Below are 20,165 nucleotides of genomic sequence, written 5' to 3'. Positions count from 1 at the left end.
GGTGCTCAGAAGGGAGGGGGGCATTTGGATTTGGGAGCAGAGAATTTACTGAATTTCTTTGGGGGGGTGAGGAGCCATTTCGTATTCCAGAGCCTTTGTGCTACCAGTAACGTGAAAGCCCCCTATATTTCCGTTAACAGATGACAGACCTGCTTTTTTTGTGCACTAAATTGAAGCTTTTATTGAGAACATTTTACAGAACATAAAATGGCGCTCTACGCTGGCCACTTACTTTGGGGTTTCCATCTAAAACTCCTACATGATTCGAATGAAACCCCCAAGGGATCCATTCAGCATCATGAGAAAACAGAGTGACTCTGGACTCTGGTCTTTGTTCAGCGGTGTCCTTTTCAGAAGTGCAGAAAATTGTGGCACTTTTATGCAATCCTAAAAAGACGGACACCGCCGAATCACAGATCAGACAGCGTCCACAGTGCCTCCATCTGCCACATTATAGGGAATCTTCCACCAGAGGTTCCGTTTGAATAATGCATTTCAGATATTTCCACGGAAACCCGGGTGTAGGCGCTCAGTACAGTATAAGTGATTAGGTGACTTTATTATTTGGGTCGGTGTGATTACAGCGATACCAGATTTATATTGGGTTTTATGTTTGGCAGCTGTCACACACTAAAAGATGCTTTTTATTTCAAAAAATAGTTTTTGCATCACCACATTTGGAGAGCTATAATTTTTCCATATTTCAGCTAACAGAGTCATGTGATGGCTTGTTTTTTGCAGGACAAGTTGATGTTTTCAGTGGTACCATATTTATTAATATTTGTTTTTTATCTAGCTTTACTCCACTTTTATGATGATAGAGCATTGTTTTCTGCATTCTTTTTTATTTATTTTGTATGGTGTTCAATAAATGGGTTAACTAGTGGGACAGTTTTATAGGTCGGGTCATTGCGAACGTGGCAATATCAAATATATGTGCTTTTATTGTTTATATTTTTCTTTTCAGTAAAATATTTATTAATAGATACAATATCTTTAGATTTTTTTATTATTATTTTTGATATTTTTCAAAAATATTTTTACAATTATATAATTTTTTTTAATTTTTTTAACTTTTTTTTTAAACATTTTTAGTTTGTCCAACTATGGGACGATCATTTTTTGCAGGCTGATCTCTTGTACAGCATGGGAATGCAGCAGGATCCCCATGCTGTATAAACTGTCAGCTCTGCACTGACAGAGAAATTTGCTTTTCATGCACTGTGCATGATCAAGCAACTTTCCTAGCTCTGGTGACCCAGATGTCGTCATGACGACATTGGATCACCATGGCAATGATCGGGACCCGGCGTCACGCCGCTGGTTCTCCGATCCAAAGGCAGAGGGGCTGTCATCCCTCTGCTGGCTCCTGAAATGCTGCAATCGCATTCGATTGCAGCATTTAGTGGGCTAAAGTGCCAGGAGTGTTGTGTGACCGCTCCTGTCTCTTAGTGCCAGGTGTCAGCTGACACCCGGCAATGATCACTTGCCCACACCCAGTGTGCGCGAATGATCGCCATGCAATAATAATACATTCCTGGTCAGATAAGCCCAGGGCACAGGGACGTATTATTACGACATATGTCAGAAAGTGGTTAACTGTTCACAATAACAGTAATTTTGACTAGGGGTACCCAAACTTTTACATGCCACTGTATTACTTAACAGAAGGGGCATGAAGAGTGAAATTATTTAATTATTTCTCTAGTCCTCTGTGAATCTATTGTCACAGCTTAATAGCTATACTGACAATTTCTCTGTCATGTCATTAGATTGGGAGATGTCAGGCATACAACAAATAGCCCCTCCATTCAAACTAGCTGTAGTGTACGTTTTTTGGTCAATATAATCCACAATTGGTACTAAGGGAAGTGTTCCATTCATAGGATTGTCAGGACGGACTTTTCATTCCTAATTGCTTTTTCCAGATACAATCAAAGTTGGAATTGACTTGGAACATCCTTGCTGATTGCTACTCCTACTTGATTGAGTGTTGTGGTGCCATATATCCTTTTGAATTCACAAACGGGGTCAGAACTTAGGCAGTTGTGAAACCTAGGAAAACTGGCTGAACGATCTTCAGATTTTAACTGGCTATCACATTAGCCAGAGTTAATCCATATTTGCCCCTAGGCATATTTTCTCATAACCACAGGTCCCAACAGAGTGCGTCAAATTCATGACAGTGAAAGAGTGCTTGTGAAAATAACTTTTAATCCATATGTAAATAGGGGGTCTTTGGTGTACGCATGGCGTGGCCATAAGCTGTGTGCACCATTTTGCCCCTTCAATTTGCATCTTTGGGACTGCCCTAGGTTGAGAGTGATGGATAGAGCTCTATCCTAAAGAAACCACTGGAGCACAAGGCAGAGGAGGACATGCCTTTGGGAGGGGTGAACTTTTAACTCCTGCAGCTTTGTTTGTATAGCAGTGTAGATTTTAAACAAGAGTGATGTTGCTTTAAGAGGAGGGAGCTTAGTATGTCTGTGCCTGGTGTCTTACTGTGAGGAGGGTGGGGCTTGTATAGGGGAGGTAACTTGGGCTCTTTCCCTCTTTCTCTCAAAGGATGAAATGGAGAAAACATTACCTGCCCTCCCACCCTGTTTATAATCTCTGTCCTAAAATGTTTTAATTATTGCTTGTATAATGATGAATGCTTTATTCTATTTTTGAATTTTCCATTGTATATCTTGTACCAGGTTAAATGTTATGTTGGCTATAAAGAGTTATCATTAGCATTATCCTTCTAAGCAAAAGGGAAGGGCAATCCTTTAGCCGCGGTTCCCTAGATGTTTCCTCCACAGGTGACTTTTCCTCTCCTGAGTCCTGAGCGCTGTAGGATGACTCTTTGTGAGTTGGAGGTTTGAAAAGTTTAGTCCCCTTAGTCTCCTTAATGCTTTTGCAGGGACTTTAAGTTTACAAAAGTGATTTATTTAAAAAAAGTGTCAAATGTGACTTGGAATTTATAACCCATCACGGCTTTGCGATTCAGGTGGAAGTTGCAGAGAAGTTAAGGTGGACTCATTTTAACTAATAGAGGATGTAAATCCTCATGGTGGTGAACAGGCAAGGCTTTGGTGGCTAGCCTCAAGGATGTTGTAATGGTAGCGTCAATCAGGGGCGGGTACAGTGGTTAAGCACAGGAGTGAGGATATTAGGGTCATTGGTGCCCTGAATAGTTTAATGGCTCTGCTTGAATGGCAAGCCAGTGCGTGCCACCCCTTTATGGCTGTCTGTCCTGGTGCTGTATGTCAGACATCTGGGCATATCACAGTACTTGTGAATCCCAATGTACTAGCACTTGACCTGACTCCTATTGTGATTATTTAATCCTGTGATTTAAGTAAAAACTGCCTATTTTGACAATCAAAATAATGTGTTTTGTGTATTTATTCTAGTGCCTAGGTTTACTGTACTTATGGTGGTTTAAAGATGAAGTAGGAGTCTGTCCCATATCCAAAAAGTCAAACAAACATTGCTCTGCGTGTGTGCATATGCGTATTGATAGTAACTGTGCAGACCGTGATCGCACAAAATCGCTGGATGCGTTTTCCTTCCTAGGTTTTCTTTGCTCTTGCTGCTCGTATACTATAAAGTGTAGCGAGTAGCATCTGCAGAGGGCCAGGTGGAAGAACGTGTCCAGCCATTGTGTGAGAATGCAGCCTGCACAGCCAGTGTCAATGTGCATTCACACACATTTGGGGTAGCGTTTATAAGGTAGGGCAGTCCCAAAGAGACAAATTGAGGGGCAAAACAGTGCACCCAGCTCATGGCCATGCCATGGATGCACTGAAGCCCCTTATATATGTATTAAAAGTCATTTCCACAAACACTGAACCAGTAACAGGTACACTGCTAATATGATTTTTATAGGGGTGACGCTCGATATACAGTGCCTTGCGAAAGTATTCGGCCCTCTGGAACTTTTCAACCTTTTCCCACATATCATGCTTCAAACATAAAGATACCAAATGTAATTTTTTGGTGAAGAATCAACAAGTGGAACACAATTGTGAAGTTGAACGAAATTTATTGATTATTTAAAATTTTTGTGGAAAATCAAAAACTGGAAAGTGGGGCGTGCAATATTATTCGGCCCCTTTACGTTCAGTGCAGCAAACTCACTCCAGAAGTTCATTGTGGATCTCTGAATGATCCAATGTTGTCCTAAATGCCTAATGATGATAAATATAATCTACCTGTGTGTAATCAAGTCTCCGTATAAAAGTACCTGCTCTGTGATAGTCCCAGGGTTCTGTTTAAAGCACAGAGAGCATCATGAAGACCAAGGTACACAACAGGCAGGTCCGTGATACTGTTGTGAAGAAGTTTAAAGCCGGATTTGGATACAAAATGATTTCCAAAACTTTAAACATCCCAAGGAGCACTGTGCAATGGATCATATTGAAATGCAAGGAGTATCATACCACTGCAAATCTACCAAGACCCGGTAGTCCCTCTAAATTTTCATCTCAAACAAAGAGAAGACTGATCAGAGATGCAGCCAAGAGGCCCATGATCACTCTGGATGAACTGCAGAGATCTACACCTGAGGTGGGACAGTCTGTCCATAGGACAACAATCAGTTGTACACTGCACAAATCTGGCCTTTATGGAAGAGTGGCAAGAAGAAAGCCATTTCTCAAAGATATCCATAAAAAGTGTTGTTTAAAGTTTACAACAAGCCACCTGGGAGACACACCAAACATGTGGAAGAAGGTGCTCTGGTCAGATGAAACCAAAATCGAACTTTTTGGCAACAATGCCAAACGATATGTTTGGCGTAAAGGCAACACAGCTCATCACCCTGAACACACCATCTCCACTGTCAAGCATGGTGGTGGCAGCATCATGGTTTGGGCCTGCTTTTCTTCAGCAGGGACAGGGAAGATGGTTAGAATTGATGGGAAGATGGATGAAGCCAAATACACGACCATTCTTGAAGAAAACCTGTTGGAGTCTACAAAAGACCTGAGACTGGGACGGAGATTTGTCTTCCAACAAGACAATGGTCCCAAACATAAAGCAAAATCGACAATGGAATGGTTCACAAATAAACCTATCCATGTGTTAGAATGGCCAAGTCAAAGTCCAGACCTCAATCCAATCGAGAATCTGTGGAAAGAGCTGAAAACTGCTGTTCACAAACGATCTCCATCAAACCTCACTGAGCTTGAGCTGTTTGCCAAGGAAGAATGGGCAAGAATTTCAGTCTCTCGATGTACAAAACTGATAGACCCCCTGACGAAGGCAGACGCCGAAACGCGCATCGGGGCTCGGCACATCCCAGGGACGTCTTACTCCACATAGCAGGTAAATACCAGGTGGCTTTGGCCTCCATTTCACTTAGTCTTTTGCCCGCTTGGCGCTCTACACTTTACTGGTCACCATGTTCCTCATGTCACATATTGGCTGTATTTAACGCCAGTATTTACCGCCAGTATCTAGCGTTAGCAATTCTATTTGGTTTTATTTTTGCCACCAATCAATTGATTTTTGCACATGCACTTTATAATATTGATTTGGTATACCTGCTTTTTATACCTACATGGTTTACATACATAGGTATGCACATATATGTCGAACCTCCACTGTGGTTATATATTTAATTTATTCTTAGTGCTATTTATATGTCCCTGGTGTTGTGATTTTTATGGTATTTTTTCCACCGTTCCACTATATCATATATTTTAATAAATTTTGGTATTTATACTTCATCTTGGACTTTGTTTCGGTTCTTTTCTTCATGTTTTTAGGTGTTATTCCGATTTGTCCGTTACACTCCTTATTGGTGCACATCTGGTGGTGATATATATTATTTCCCCCCTTTTTTATTTATGTGTACCGCGCCTTGAGACTTATAAAACTGATAGAGACATACCCCAAGCGACTTGCAGCTGTAATCGCAGCAAAAGGTGGCGCAACAAAGTATTAAGTTAAAGGGGCCGAATAATATTGAACGCCCCACTTTTCAGTTTTTGATTTTCCACAAAAATGTAAAATAACCAATAAATTTCGTTCAACTTCACAATTGAGTTTCACTTGTTGTTGATTCTTCACCAAAAATTTACATTTGGTATCTTTATGTTTGAAGCATGATATGTGGGAAAAGGTTGAAAAGTTCCAGGGGGCCGAATACTTTTGCAAGGCACTGTATAACTATACAGTTAGTCTAAAATACCTGTCTCTAACAACTGGAAGTGGAACTCTGCTTGTGACTGTTAACCTGTTAAGTACCACTATCAATCTCTGGCATCAGTATTAATAGCGCACCAGCATAGGGGCACGTCATTCTATCTGTCCACTGCCGTCCCCGTGATAATGGGTTGCTATGACAGCCAGGGTTTACCTAGGGGTCTAATAAATGCAATAAAAAGTAAAAAAAAAAATAATGCAAGTTCGAATCATCTCCTTTCCCCCCAATAAAAATAAAGATATTAAAAAAAAATGTAAAAAATACACATATTTGGTATCATCGTGTACATAAGAGTCCAAACTACAGTAGTGTTCAAAATAATAGTATGGTGTACATGCCATATAAGTACAAAGTAAACTTTACACAAGCACAGTGCACACATCATATACGCTGCACAAGGATTACGCACACATCAGAAACATCACACAAGCACAGCGCACACATCACATACCTTGCACAAGCACAGTACACACATCAGACACATCACACAAGCACAGCTCACACATCAGTCACATCACACAAGCACAGCGCACACATCACATACATTGCACAAGCACAGCACACACATCAGACACATCACACAAGCACAGCTCACACATCAGACACATCACACAAGCACAGCGCACAAATCACATACATTGCACAAGCACAGCACACACATCAGACACATCACCCAAGCACAGCGCACACATCACATACATTGCACAAGCACAGCACACACATCAGACACATCATACAAGCACAGCGCACACATCAGACACATCACACAAGCACAGCGCACACAACACATACATTGCACAAGCACAGCACACACATCAGACACATCACACAAGCACAGCGCACACTTCACATACATTGCACAAGCACAGCACACACATCAGACACATCACACAAGCACAGTGCACACATCACATACATTGCACAAGCACAGCACACACATCAGACACATCACACAAGCACAGCGCACACATCAGACACATCACACAAGCACAGCGCACACAACACATACATTGCACAAGCACAGCGCACACATCAGACACATCACACAAGCACAGTGCACACATCACATACATTGCACATGCACAGCACACACATCAGACACATCACACAAGCACAGTGCACACATCACATAAATTGCACAAGCACAGCACACACATCAGACACATCACACAAGCACAGCGCGCACAACACATACATTGCACAAGCACAGCACACACATCAGACACATCACACAAGCACAGCGCACACATCACATACATTGCACAAGCACAGCACACAAATCAGACACATCACACAAGCACAGCACACACATCAGACACATCACACAAGCACAGCGCACACAACACATACATTGCACAAGCACAGCGCACACATCAGACACATCACACAAGCACAGCGCACACATCACATACGTTGCACAAGCACAGCACACACATCAGACACATCACACAAGCACAGTGCACACATCACATACATTGCACAAGCACAGCACACACATCAGACACATCACACAAGCACAGCGTACACATCAGACACATCACACAAGCACAGCGCACACAACACATACATTGCACAAGCACAGCGCACACATCAGACACATCCCACAAGCACAGCGCACACGTCACATACATTGCACAAGCACAGCACACACATCAGACACATCACACAAGCACAGTGCACACATCACATACATTGCACAAGCACAGCACACACATCAGACACATCACACAAGCACAGCGCACACATCAGACACATCACACAAGCACAGCGCACACAACACATACATTGCACAAGCACAGCGCACACATCAGACACATCACACAAGCACAGTGCACACATCACATACATTGCACATGCACAGCACACACATCAGACACATCACACAAGCACAGTGCACACATCACATAAATTGCACAAGCACAGCACACACATCAGACACATCACACAAGCACAGCGCGCACAACACATACATTGCACAAGCACAGCACACACATCAGACACATCACACAAGCACAGCGCACACATCACATACATTGCACAAGCACAGCACACAAATCAGACACATCACACAAGCACAGCACACACATCAGACACATCACACAAGCACAGCGCACACAACACATACATTGCACAAGCACAGCGCACACATCAGACACATCACACAAGCACAGCGCACACATCACATACGTTGCACAAGCACAGCACACACATCAGACACATCACACAAGCACAGTGCACACATCACATACATTGCACAAGCACAGCACACACATCAGACACATCACACAAGCACAGCGTACACATCAGACACATCACACAAGCACAGTGCACACATCACATACATTGCACAAGCACAGCACACACATCAGACACATCACACAAGCACAGCGCACACATCAGACACATCACACAAGCACAGCGCACACAACACATACATTGCACAAGCACAGCGCACACATCACATACATTGCACAAGCACAGCACACAAATCAGACACATCACACAAGCACAGCACACACATCAGACACATCACACAAGCACAGCGCACACAACACATACATTGCACAAGCACAGCGCACACATCAGACACATCACACAAGCACAGCGCACACATCACATACGTTGCACAAGCACAGCACACACATCAGACACATCACACAAGCACAGTGCACACATCACATACATTGCACAAGCACAGCACACACATCAGACACATCACACAAGCACAGCGTACACATCAGACACATCACACAAGCACAGCGCACACAACACATACATTGCACAAGCACAGCGCACACATCAGACACATCCCACAAGCACAGCGCACACGTCACATACATTGCACAAGCAAAGCACACACATCAGACACATCACTCAAGCACAGTGCACACATCACATACATTGCACATGCACAGCACACACATCAGACACATCACACAAGCACAGTGCACACATCAGACACATCACACAAGCACAGCACACACAACACATACCTTGCACAGCACACACATCAGACACATCACAGAAGCACAGCGCACACATCAGACACATCACACAAGCACAGCGCACACAACACATACAGTACATTGCACAAGCACAGCGCACACATCAGACACATCACGCAAGCACAGCGCACACATCACATACATTGCACAAGCACAGCACACACATCAGACACATCACACAAGCACAGCGTACACATCACATACATTGCACAAGCACAGCACACACATCAGACACATCAAACAAGCACAGCGCACACATCACATACATTGCACAAGCACAGCACACACATCAGACACATCAAACAAGCACAGCGCACACATCACATACATTGCACAAGTACAGCACACACATCAGACACATCACACAAGCACAGCGCACACATCAGACACATCACACAAGCACAGCGCACACAACACATACATTGCACAAGCACAGCACACACATCAGACACATCACACAAGCACAGCGCACACATCACATACATTGCACAAGCACAGCACACACATCACATACATTGTACAAGAACAGCGCACACATCAGACACATCACACAAGCACAGCACACACAACACATACATTGCACAAGCACAGCGCACACATCAGACACATCACACAAGCACAGCGCACACATCACATACATTGCACAAGCACAGCATACACATCAGACACAGCACACAAGCACAGCGCACACATCACGTACATTGCACATGCACAGCACACACATCACATACATTGTACAAGAACAGCGCACACATCAGACACATCACACAAGCACAGCGCACACATCACATACATTGCACAAGCACAGCACACACATCAGACACATCACACAAGCACAGCGCACACATCACATACATTGCACAAGCACAGCACACACATCACATACATTGTACAAGAACAGCGCACACATCAGACACATCACACAAGCATAGCGCACACATTAGATTAGCACAATGCACATGTCACAGAAGTGCAGGACAATCACTGAGCACATCCAGCAGGCAAGCACAAACACAGCATGCACACAATTATCACTCCACAAAACTCATCTTAAACAAGTCAGTTACACTTCTATGAATACTTACCACTTCCAGGGCTCGTAACAGTAGGATTCATTCAGAAGTTCCAAAACTATGATTGACACACTTGATACACAGATACAGCACACTTAGCAAATAAGCTGCATATGTATAAAGAACCAGATGCAAGTTATCGTCAAAGACAATCACGCTTACTACAAATATGCGTTAAGAGAACAAAGTCTGCAGTAACAAACAAGTGTTGCCAGACTAAATCTTTCATGAAAAAAAAACTTTGCGCCCAAGATAAGGTGTGTGAGAAAAGAAAACATTAATATTATGAGCGAACATAATTCATTGATTTTGAGAAACTCACCAATTACATACACATTAACAGTTTGGCTTCTGGGTGACTCCAGCTGACGTCCCTTGTTATTATATTTATATGTGCAGGTATAGTTTCCATTGTTGTTTAGCTGTAAGCTTGGAATTAGATGGGAGGAATCATTCTGCAGTATCTGGCCATCTTGGTATATACTGTGACTTGCACCTACAAACCCTTGGCATGTTAAATCAAGGTTTTCTCCTACTATATAAATGTGCAGATCTGGAGCCTTCTTCAGAACAGGACTAACCAGTGGATCTGAAATAATAATATAATAGATTCCAATTATTATTCATAAACTAAGGCCCTATGCATGGACTTCTACGATGTCCTACTGCTCCTCCGTGTGCCTCAGATTTTATATAAAGTCATGGAGGGGTTTTATCTTTTGGACTCAATGTGAAAAGAAAGAGAATAGTACCTGTTCTATCAGATGTTTTGCATTGTAAAGGTCTTTTCTCTTAAAAGCCCTGTTTATAGGAAAACTAGCCCCAGGGAATGGCATCTTATAAAGGCATATGGCGGGAAATGGCCTACCTACAGCCCTAAAGTGTTAAGTATATCATCAGCCAAACTGTGTGCATCAGTACAGGCTCAGGACAACTGGTAACGGATGAGAACCACACCAGGGCCGATTCTAGCTTTTCTGCTTTCTGAGGTGAAAATAAAAAAGTACCCCACCCTGCAGTGCAATTAAAGGGTTTGTCCACTACTCAGGCAACCCCTTCTGAATCCTTATGTTTGCCCCCAGTAAAAAGAATAACACCCAAACTCTCCTCCTGTGCTGGTGACTTTCCAGTGGTGTTGGCATTGGCTCTTTCCGTTGGATCATGTGACATTGTTATGCCACACAATCCCTGTGGCCAGTCAGTGCTGGCTTCACTCTCCCTGCCACATGTATCCGGACATCTGAAGGATGTTAGGGCATGTTAGGTTAGGCTATGGGTTGAACTAGATGGACTTACAGTCTTCCTTCAACCTTAATAACTATGTAACTATGTAACTAAGTGAGAAATGCCGATCTCTCACTTCCTCCGGATGTATGTGATTTATTCACAGAGCAGGTGCAGAGAGTGAAACCAGTACTGATTAGCTGCATAGCTCATGTGATTTGTTATGTCAGTCAAGCCCTAGGAGAGACAGTGCTGACACCGCTGGAATGGCGCCGCCACCAGAGGTGAGTGTGTCATTATTTTACAAGAGAGCAAATCAAAGATTTTGAAGGGGTTGTCTGAGTACTGGACAACCCCTTTAAACTGCAGTGAACAAATGGAATTCCAATGTTTTTTGGGGAGTTTCTTTGATGGCATTCTTTCATTATGATTTAGCCTGCAATCTTCTTATTGCTTATACTATCTTATTATTATTATTATTATTATTTATATAGCACCATAGATTCCATAGTGCTGTACATGAGAAGGGGTTATAAATAAAATACAGATATCACTTACAGTAGACATACTAACAATGATAGACTGGTAAAGAGGGAAGAGGACCCTTGCAGTCTCACATTCTATGGGGTTTTGGGGAAGGAGTCCATAGGTCGGGGGGTTGCAGTAGCTCCAGTGGTGTTGAGGTGGCAGCGTGGTCATAGCAGGCTGTAAGCTTTATACTGCAATGCATATAGCAATTAAATACCAAATGCAATACCAATTAAAAACATTTAAAATACAAAATATTGGGGTCATCTCAAAATATATGTGACCTCACTACCTATTAAAGCTGTAAGAATCAGTTAGGTAGACTATACCAGGCATGAAAATAAGTATGCAGTCTTGTGGTTAAACAACAATAGCATATTGAATTAAGGTGCAATGAGTGGTTGCATAAGGAAGAAAGCACTGGGGTGTACTAACAGTACCAAGATAGACTGTAATGAATAAAGCCTAAGCTAATACTAAAAGAAAGCTAAAAACGAGTCACTATGAAATGAGCGGCAACATGAAAACGTGGATACATCATACCACAGTCCTGTGAAATAGAGAAATAAAGCTTAAAACTGAACTCCATAATCAGTGAATCTAGGCACAAAAATAAATGTGATTTTGGTTGGAAAAAAAAGATGTAATGAAGGGTCGGCATGTTCATATCCCTAACCCTGTGACCAGGGCCGGACTGGCCATAGGGCACTTCTGGCAAATGCCAGAAGGGCCGGTGCCAGTGGTGGGCCGCTCAATCCGCCGCCCCTGCCGTCGCATTCAACTATACCGGCGTATAGACGCCGGTACAGTTGAATGCAATGATGGAGGAGAGAGCGTCTACAGACGCTCCTCTCCCATCATTCCCCGCTCTGCCTCTGACACTGCGGGTGCGCGATGATGTCATATCATCGCGCACCTGCTGTGTCCCGGGCAGACTGCAGCTGCTGAGACAGGAGCAGGAACCAGGAAGCAACGCTGGGCATGAGGAGAGGTGAGGAGAGTTTTGTTTTTTTTCTGGACTGTGGGGCCATTCTCGGAGGAGGGGAGGGGAGGAAGAGAAGAGATGTGGGCTGTATATAGTTCTCTGTGGGCTGTGCTGTATACTACTGTGTGCTGTATATAGTTCTCTGTGGGCTGTGCTCTGTGCTGTATACTGCTGTGGGCTGTATATAGTTCTCTGTGGGCTGTGCTCTGTGCTGTATACTACTGTGTGCTGTATATAGTTCTCTGTGGGCTGTGCTCTGTGCTGTATACTGCTGTGGGCTGTATATAGTTCTCTGTGGGCTGTGCTCTGTGCTGTATACTGCTGTGGGCTGTATATAGTTCTCTGTGGGCTGTGCTCTGTGCTGTATACTGCTGTGGGCTGTATATAGTTCTCTGTGGGCTGTGCTCTGTGCTGTATACTGCTGTGGGCTGTATATAGTTCTCTGTGGGCTGTGCTCTGTGCTGTATACTACTGTGGGCTGTATATAGTACTCTGTGGGCTGTGCTGTATACTGCTGTGGGCTGTATATAGCTCTCTGTGGGCTGTGCTCTGTGCTGTATACTGCTGTGGGCTGTATATAGCTCTCTGTGGGCTGTGCTCTGTGCTGTATACTACTGTGGGCTGTATATAGCTCTCTGTGGGCTGTGCTCTGTGCTGTATATAGCTCTCTGTGGGCTGTGCTCTGTGCTGTATACTGCTGTGTGCTCTGTGCTATATATAGTACTCTGTGGGCTGTGCTCTGTGCTGTATACTACTGTGTGCTATATATAGTTCTCTGGGCTGTGCTCTGTGCTGTATACTACTGTGTGCTCTGTGCTATATATAGTACTCTGTGGGCTGTGCTCTGTGCTGTATACTACTGTGTGCTATATATAGTTCTCTGGGCTGTGCTCTGTGCTGTATACTACTGTGGGCTGTATATAGTACTCTGTGGGCTGTGCTCTGTGCTGTATACTACTGTGGGCTGTATATAGTACTCTGTGGGCTGTGCTCTGTGCTGTATACTACTGTGGGCTGTATATAGTACTCTGTGGGCTGTGCTCTGTGCTGTATACTACTGTGGGCTGTATATAGTACTCTGTGGGCTGTGCTCTGTGCTGTATACTACTGTGGGCTGTATATAGTACTCTGTGGGCTGTGCTCTGTGCTGTATACTGCTGTGGGCTGTATATAGCTCTCTGTGGGCTGTGCTCTGTGCTGTATACTACTGTGAGCTGTATATAGCTCTCTGTGGGCTGTGCTCTGTGCTGTATACTACTGTGTGCTCTGTGCTATATATAGTACTCTATGGGCTGTGCTCTGTGCTGTATACTACTGTGTGCTATATATAGTTCTCTGGGCTGTGCTCTGTGCTGTATACTACTGTGGGCTGTATATAGTACTCTATGGGCTGTGCTCTGTGCTGTATACTACTGTGGGCTGTATATAGTACTCTGTGGGCTGTGCTCTGTGCTGTATACTACTGTGGGCTGTATATAGTTATCTGTGGGCTGTGCTCTGTGCTGTATGCTACTGTGGGCTGTAGATAGTTCTCTGTGGGCTGTGCTCTGTGCTGTATATAGTTCTCTGTGGGCTGTGCTCTGTGCTGTATACTACTGTGGGCTGTATATAGTTCTCTGTGGGCTGTGCTCTGTGCTGTATACTACTGTGGGCTGTATATAGTTCTCTGTGGGCTGTGCTCTGTGCTGTATACTACTGTGTGCTGTATATAGTTCTCTGTGGGCTGTGCTGTATATAGTACTCTGTGGGCTGTGCTGTATATAGTACTCTGTGGGCTGTGCTGTATATAGTACTCTGTGGGCTGTGCTGTATATAGTACTCTGTGGGCTGTGCTGTGTATAGTACTCTGTGGGCTGTGCTGCATATAGTACTCTGTGGGCTGTGCTGTATATAGTACTCTGTGGGCTGTGCTGTATATAGTACTCTCTGGGCTGTGCTTTATATAGTACTCTGGGCTGTGCTGTATATAGTACTCTGGGCTGTGCTTTATATAGTTCTCTGTGGGCTGTGCTGTATATAGTTCTCTGTGGGCTGTGCTGTATATAGTTCTCTGTGGGCTGTGCTGTATATATTACTTTGTGGGCTGTGCTGTATATATTACTTTGTGGGCTGTGCTGTATATATTACTCTGTGGGCTGTGCTGCATACTACTGTGTGGACTGTGCTGTATACTTCTATGTGGGCTGTGCTGTATACTACTGTGTGGTCTGTGCTGTATACTACTGTGTGGTCTGTGCTGAATACTGCTGTGTGGGCTGTGTTATCTACTACGCGAGCTGTGCTATAGTATGCAGGCTGTGCTGTATACTATGCGGTTTGTGCTATATAATATGCGGGCTTTGCTATATACTATGGGGAGTATATTATATTCTATGGGGGAGGCCATGTTATGTACTATGTGGCTGTGTTATATACTATTGTGGGGGTATATTATATTCTATGGGGGAGGCTGCGTTATATACTATGGGGGGCTGCATTATATTCTATGGGGGGCTACATTATATATTATGGGGAGGTGGGCTGTATTATATTCTATGGGGGTTACATACTCTGGGGTGGCTGCATTATACTCTGTGGGGTGGCTGCATTATACTCTGGGGTGGCTGCATTATACTCTGGGGTGGCTGCATTATACTATATGTGGGCTGCATTATACTGTATCGAGGACTATGGGGAATACGTTATACTATATGAAGAACTATGGGGTGCATTATACTATGGGAAGTGAATTGTACTACATGGATGACTGTGGCGGTGCATTATACTATATGGAGCACTATGAGGATTGTATTATGCTATATGGAGGACTATGAGGATTGTATTATGCTATATGGAGGACTATGAGGAGTGTATTATACTATGTGGAGGACTGAGCAGTGTATTTTAATATATGGAGGACTATAGGGAGTGTATTATACTATATGGAGGACTATGGAGCACATTATAATATATGGAGGACTATGGGGTGTATTTTACTAAACAAGTAAAATGCTGCATATTCGGATTGTTTTTGCTGGAACAAAAAGCCTTGTTGTCAGCAGCACATTGCCAGTGTAAACTGTAGATGTGCTGCTGAAAACATGATACTGTATGGTGATCTGTTAGTGATCTATTAGTGATCGTTCTGTCCCATCATTATTCCTCAGCTGGTGGAAAGAGGCCGGGAAACAAGCATTGAACAACTTCAGTATTGTCGATCAAACTCGTTTAGCGGCCTGAACTCAGCGCACATAAATACAACAGAAAGGCTTCTGTGTGATGTGCAATATGTTAGCATTTGGGGACCCATTTTAAACTTTGCCTAGGGCCCCACTTTGCCTAAAACCGGCCCTGCCTACAAGTGTACAAAGATATTATACAGTCACCATGTGACAAGTGGGCCTGTGTAACTTCAAATGCCAGGGCTGAATTTTAGTCCCAGTCCGGCCCTGCCTGTGACAGGAGCAGACAGAAAAGTCCCCATGTGTATGGCGGCAAGGCAGCTCCTGCAGAAAAGAAGGTCAATGAATTGCTGTTGAGACGTACATACCTTCCACAATGATGGAAGCAGAAGGACTTGTACTGGAAGAAATTAGCCTTCCAGAAATATTAAGCCCATACTGACATTTATAGTTTCCTGCATTCTCCAGAGACAAATTAGGTACTACGTATGAGGACATTGTCCGAGGTGTCTCAGATATGTGGATTTCGAGGTCATCTTTGATGTACTTCTTAGAAATGGCTGGAGACTCCTCAGGGAGACAACATGTAATACTGACAGTTTCCCCCTTAATATAAACTGGAAACTTTGGATCCAGAATAATGGATGGTGCCTGAGGAATATCTGTAAATCAGAAATGTGACATTAAATCTGTAAGTTTTACCATAATTATTGAACCTCAGGTGCTGATCATTTAGGGAAATAAAAAATACTCATTTACAGAGACTTTCTATTCACCCCGATCTCTACTCGCTTGATGAATGACCCTAGAACTTATTTCCACTGACACAGATTTAAAGGTAATTAAGTAGAGCTATGGCACAGAAGCCAAATCTTGACCTATTCTGCCATATATGATTACAACATGTGGCGTAGGTTCGCTATATACAATATTTCAGTACTTTTTTGTATCTGTAAATTAATAAATCTCTGTGTAATTGGCATGGCATGTAGTGATGTCTACTCATTACCCACACGATCTGCTGAAGCCCCTTTACCCACACCCTTGGTCAGAAATTTATACTGTACAAGTAAAAATCCCATTTTAAGGTGTAGAAAAAACATACCTACGACATTGATGAAAACAGACCGACTTCTTTTAGAAAATACTTGTCTTCCATACCGATTACACATGTAGCCACATGAATAATTTCCTATATTTTCCAGAGATAAAGTAAGTATACTATGTATGTTATCCCATGATGTGTGAAATTTCTTGTCATCTTTGAAATATTCAGTGTGAACCACGTTAAAATTATTAGGTGGATTACATGTAATACTGATATACTCCCCCCTTAAATACATAGGCAGAATAGGGTTCACATCAATAGCAGGTGACTTGGGGACATCTGTAAAAAAAATGTAAAATTTAAAATTTAAAATCATCATTGGAGAAATGGTGCAAGTACCAAATGAAATCTTTTTTTTTATATTTCCTGTGATTCTAAGACACTTCTCTGATGTCTTTTATTCTATGCCATGTAAGATTAATCTTCATATTTACCTTCCACACTGATGGAGATAGGTGGACTTCTAAGGGAAGAAATATGTCTTCCAGAGTAATTAAGCCAGTACTGACATGTGTAGACTCCTGTGTTCTCCAGAGATAAGTTAGTTACGACAATTGTGGACATTTTCTTGGGTGCTTGGAATTCTTGGTTATCTTGGAAGTACTGGATTTTGATAGCTCTAGACTTCTCAGGAAGAGAACAACTAATGCTGACAGTTTCCTCCTTTAGGTAAACAGGTTGCATAGGTTTTAGAATAACAGATGGTGTCAGTGGGACATCTGTAAATTAGACACATTAAAGTGAAAATTAAGAGGCTTCTCATTGTGGTCACACTAGGAGGTCATTGCTGAGATTTCAAGATTTTTTTTTATTCCGTAGTATAAAAGGCATATTAAATCTGATGATGTCCTTGGAATTTACTTAATGGGATGTCAGTAGGGTCAACCCTCCTAACCACGCAGGTCGCAAAAAATTGAATAACATGATGCAATCACATGTCTAATTTCAGTGAAATTCATGATTTTTGCTATATGTAAATGAGCTGTTAAGATATATGGGTTGGACATAAATCTCCCTGAGAATCTGCCTCCGGGGCTAATTTTAAATGAAAGGGGGCGTTACATCTAAAATAAGCTCTGGAGGCAGATTCTCAGAGAAATCTATGTCTGGCTCATAGATCTTAACAGCTCATTTACATATTAAGAAAAGCATAGATATGTATGCCCATATAAACATCTTAGGAGGGTTGATTCTAGTGAAACTTAAAGGAAGTCTGTCTCCACAGAATGACTGTTCAAACCAATTACAAGTGCTCAGTACACCCTTGGGAGGGCCAAACATTTAAGTGCACCTTCCCACCCATCTCCACATTCTTTGACTAACAGCTTTGGCTTCATAAAGTCAGAGAAGGGTGGAGATGTAAAATAAGTAGGTGGGAAGGTGCACTGAACTGTTTGGCCACATCATGATGTACCAAGCGTACTTTGTGTAAACAGTCATTATGTGCTGACAGACTTCCTTTTAAATTTTTTAGCGCATTAACATGTTATTTTTTTTTAGGGCCAGAGATTTGAAGTGTATTCTCCTAAACACTGCAGTGTCATTTGTAGTACTATGGTATTTTAAATATGTCACTTGTAGTATGATTAAATGTTTATTATGTCTTATATACAGTAGTAATACTGAATGTTATTACATCATTTGTAGTACTACTGAATGTTTATTATGTCATTTGTAGTGCTATTGAATGTTTCTTTTATGTCATGTTTAGTACACACATGCTTAGGTCCTAATGGTCCAATGTGACTGCTAGCATCCAATTAGATCAGTAACATTTCTTAGTTGTACATCATTTTTTCAATTGTCCCTGAACCGAGAGCAGGGTCGGGACAAGGGGTAGGTGGGGTAGGCACACTCCTACGGCGGTACCTGTTGCCTCCCCGAGGAAAACGTACTTTGGGGAAAAAAAAGCTGACATTGCTGAATGCCTGAATGTGTTTGTTCTTTCCTCACCCAAGTCTTACCTGTAAAAATTACTTGAATACTGTGTGAATGGGCTAATAGTTCTCTTCCATGTCTTAAAATGGAATATCCACAAGAATAATCTCCATTAAGCTGTGTATTAGAGTTAGTCACTGTATATTTACATTTTCTTTCACATGTGTGAATATTTAGTCCAAATCTGTAAAACTTGATGAATTTTAAATTGCCTTCAAGATGATGAGGAACAGAACATGTGATTGAGACCTCTTCTCCTGTGATATACACTGGTTGTAATGGTTGTAGTATGATGGATGGAACTGGAGGTGGTTCTGTTAAATAGATACATCATAGGAATGAGCAAACGGGGGGTTACTATATAAATCATGCATTTGGTCCTTCTACAGTAAGGGCAGGTAGTAACAATGTATAGATCTAGATCTAAATAACATATAGCCACTTATATACAGATATAAATACATTATCTTATTGAATGGACATATAGTCATGTAAGTCATGAAAGTATAAATTGCAAAATCAGCAAGGGATCAAATACTTATTTCCTCCACTGTATTACTGCACTCATTACACGTACACACATCAATGCTGCCGAAGGGACGAATAAAAAATGTAACCCGAGTGATTAGTGAATGTATTAGACATCGTGGAATACCTGTTGTGATGATGGTAACTTCATTGCTGGACTCGGAAGCCATGGTTCTACCACTCATTTCCGCAAAGTACTTGCAGGTGAAATTAGCAGTAGTTATAGTGTCCAGGGCAACGGTAACAAACAGGTTTCTTTGTTGGATATTAGTCACAGGAAACGGCTCTCCATTTCTGTAAAATTGAACCTTTGTTACTGTGAAACCCGCAGGCATGGAACACGTGAGGTTGACAAGCTCGTCCTTGATGTATACTAAATATTCTGAGCTGAGAGACAGGGAAGGAGTCGGCGGTACACC

The 20,165-nt window shown here is 42.5% G+C and overlaps 1 protein-coding gene across 1 annotated transcript in view; it reads right to left on the bottom strand.

Annotated features, from left to right (window-relative positions):
* The window catches only part of LOC143817139 (immunoglobulin superfamily member 1-like), a 160,552-nt gene that overhangs the window by 101,544 nt on the left and 38,843 nt on the right, over nt 1-20,165 (bottom strand). Inside the window, exons 5-10 of the mRNA XM_077298298.1 lie at nt 19,874-20,164; nt 19,245-19,532; nt 17,715-17,999; nt 17,278-17,559; nt 16,541-16,834; nt 10,597-10,863 (exon numbers count right to left, since the gene is read on the bottom strand). Of these exons, the coding sequence (XP_077154413.1) occupies nt 10,597-10,863; nt 16,541-16,834; nt 17,278-17,559; nt 17,715-17,999; nt 19,245-19,532; nt 19,874-20,164 (1,707 nt within the window). The remainder of the gene's footprint in view (nt 1-10,596; nt 10,864-16,540; nt 16,835-17,277; nt 17,560-17,714; nt 18,000-19,244; nt 19,533-19,873; nt 20,165) is intronic.

The sequence above is a fragment of the Ranitomeya variabilis genome, chromosome 1 (assembly GCF_051348905.1).
Source record: "Ranitomeya variabilis isolate aRanVar5 chromosome 1, aRanVar5.hap1, whole genome shotgun sequence".
NCBI lineage: Eukaryota > Metazoa > Chordata > Amphibia > Anura > Dendrobatidae > Ranitomeya > Ranitomeya variabilis.
This window is presented reverse-complemented; position numbering and strand designations above follow the sequence as displayed.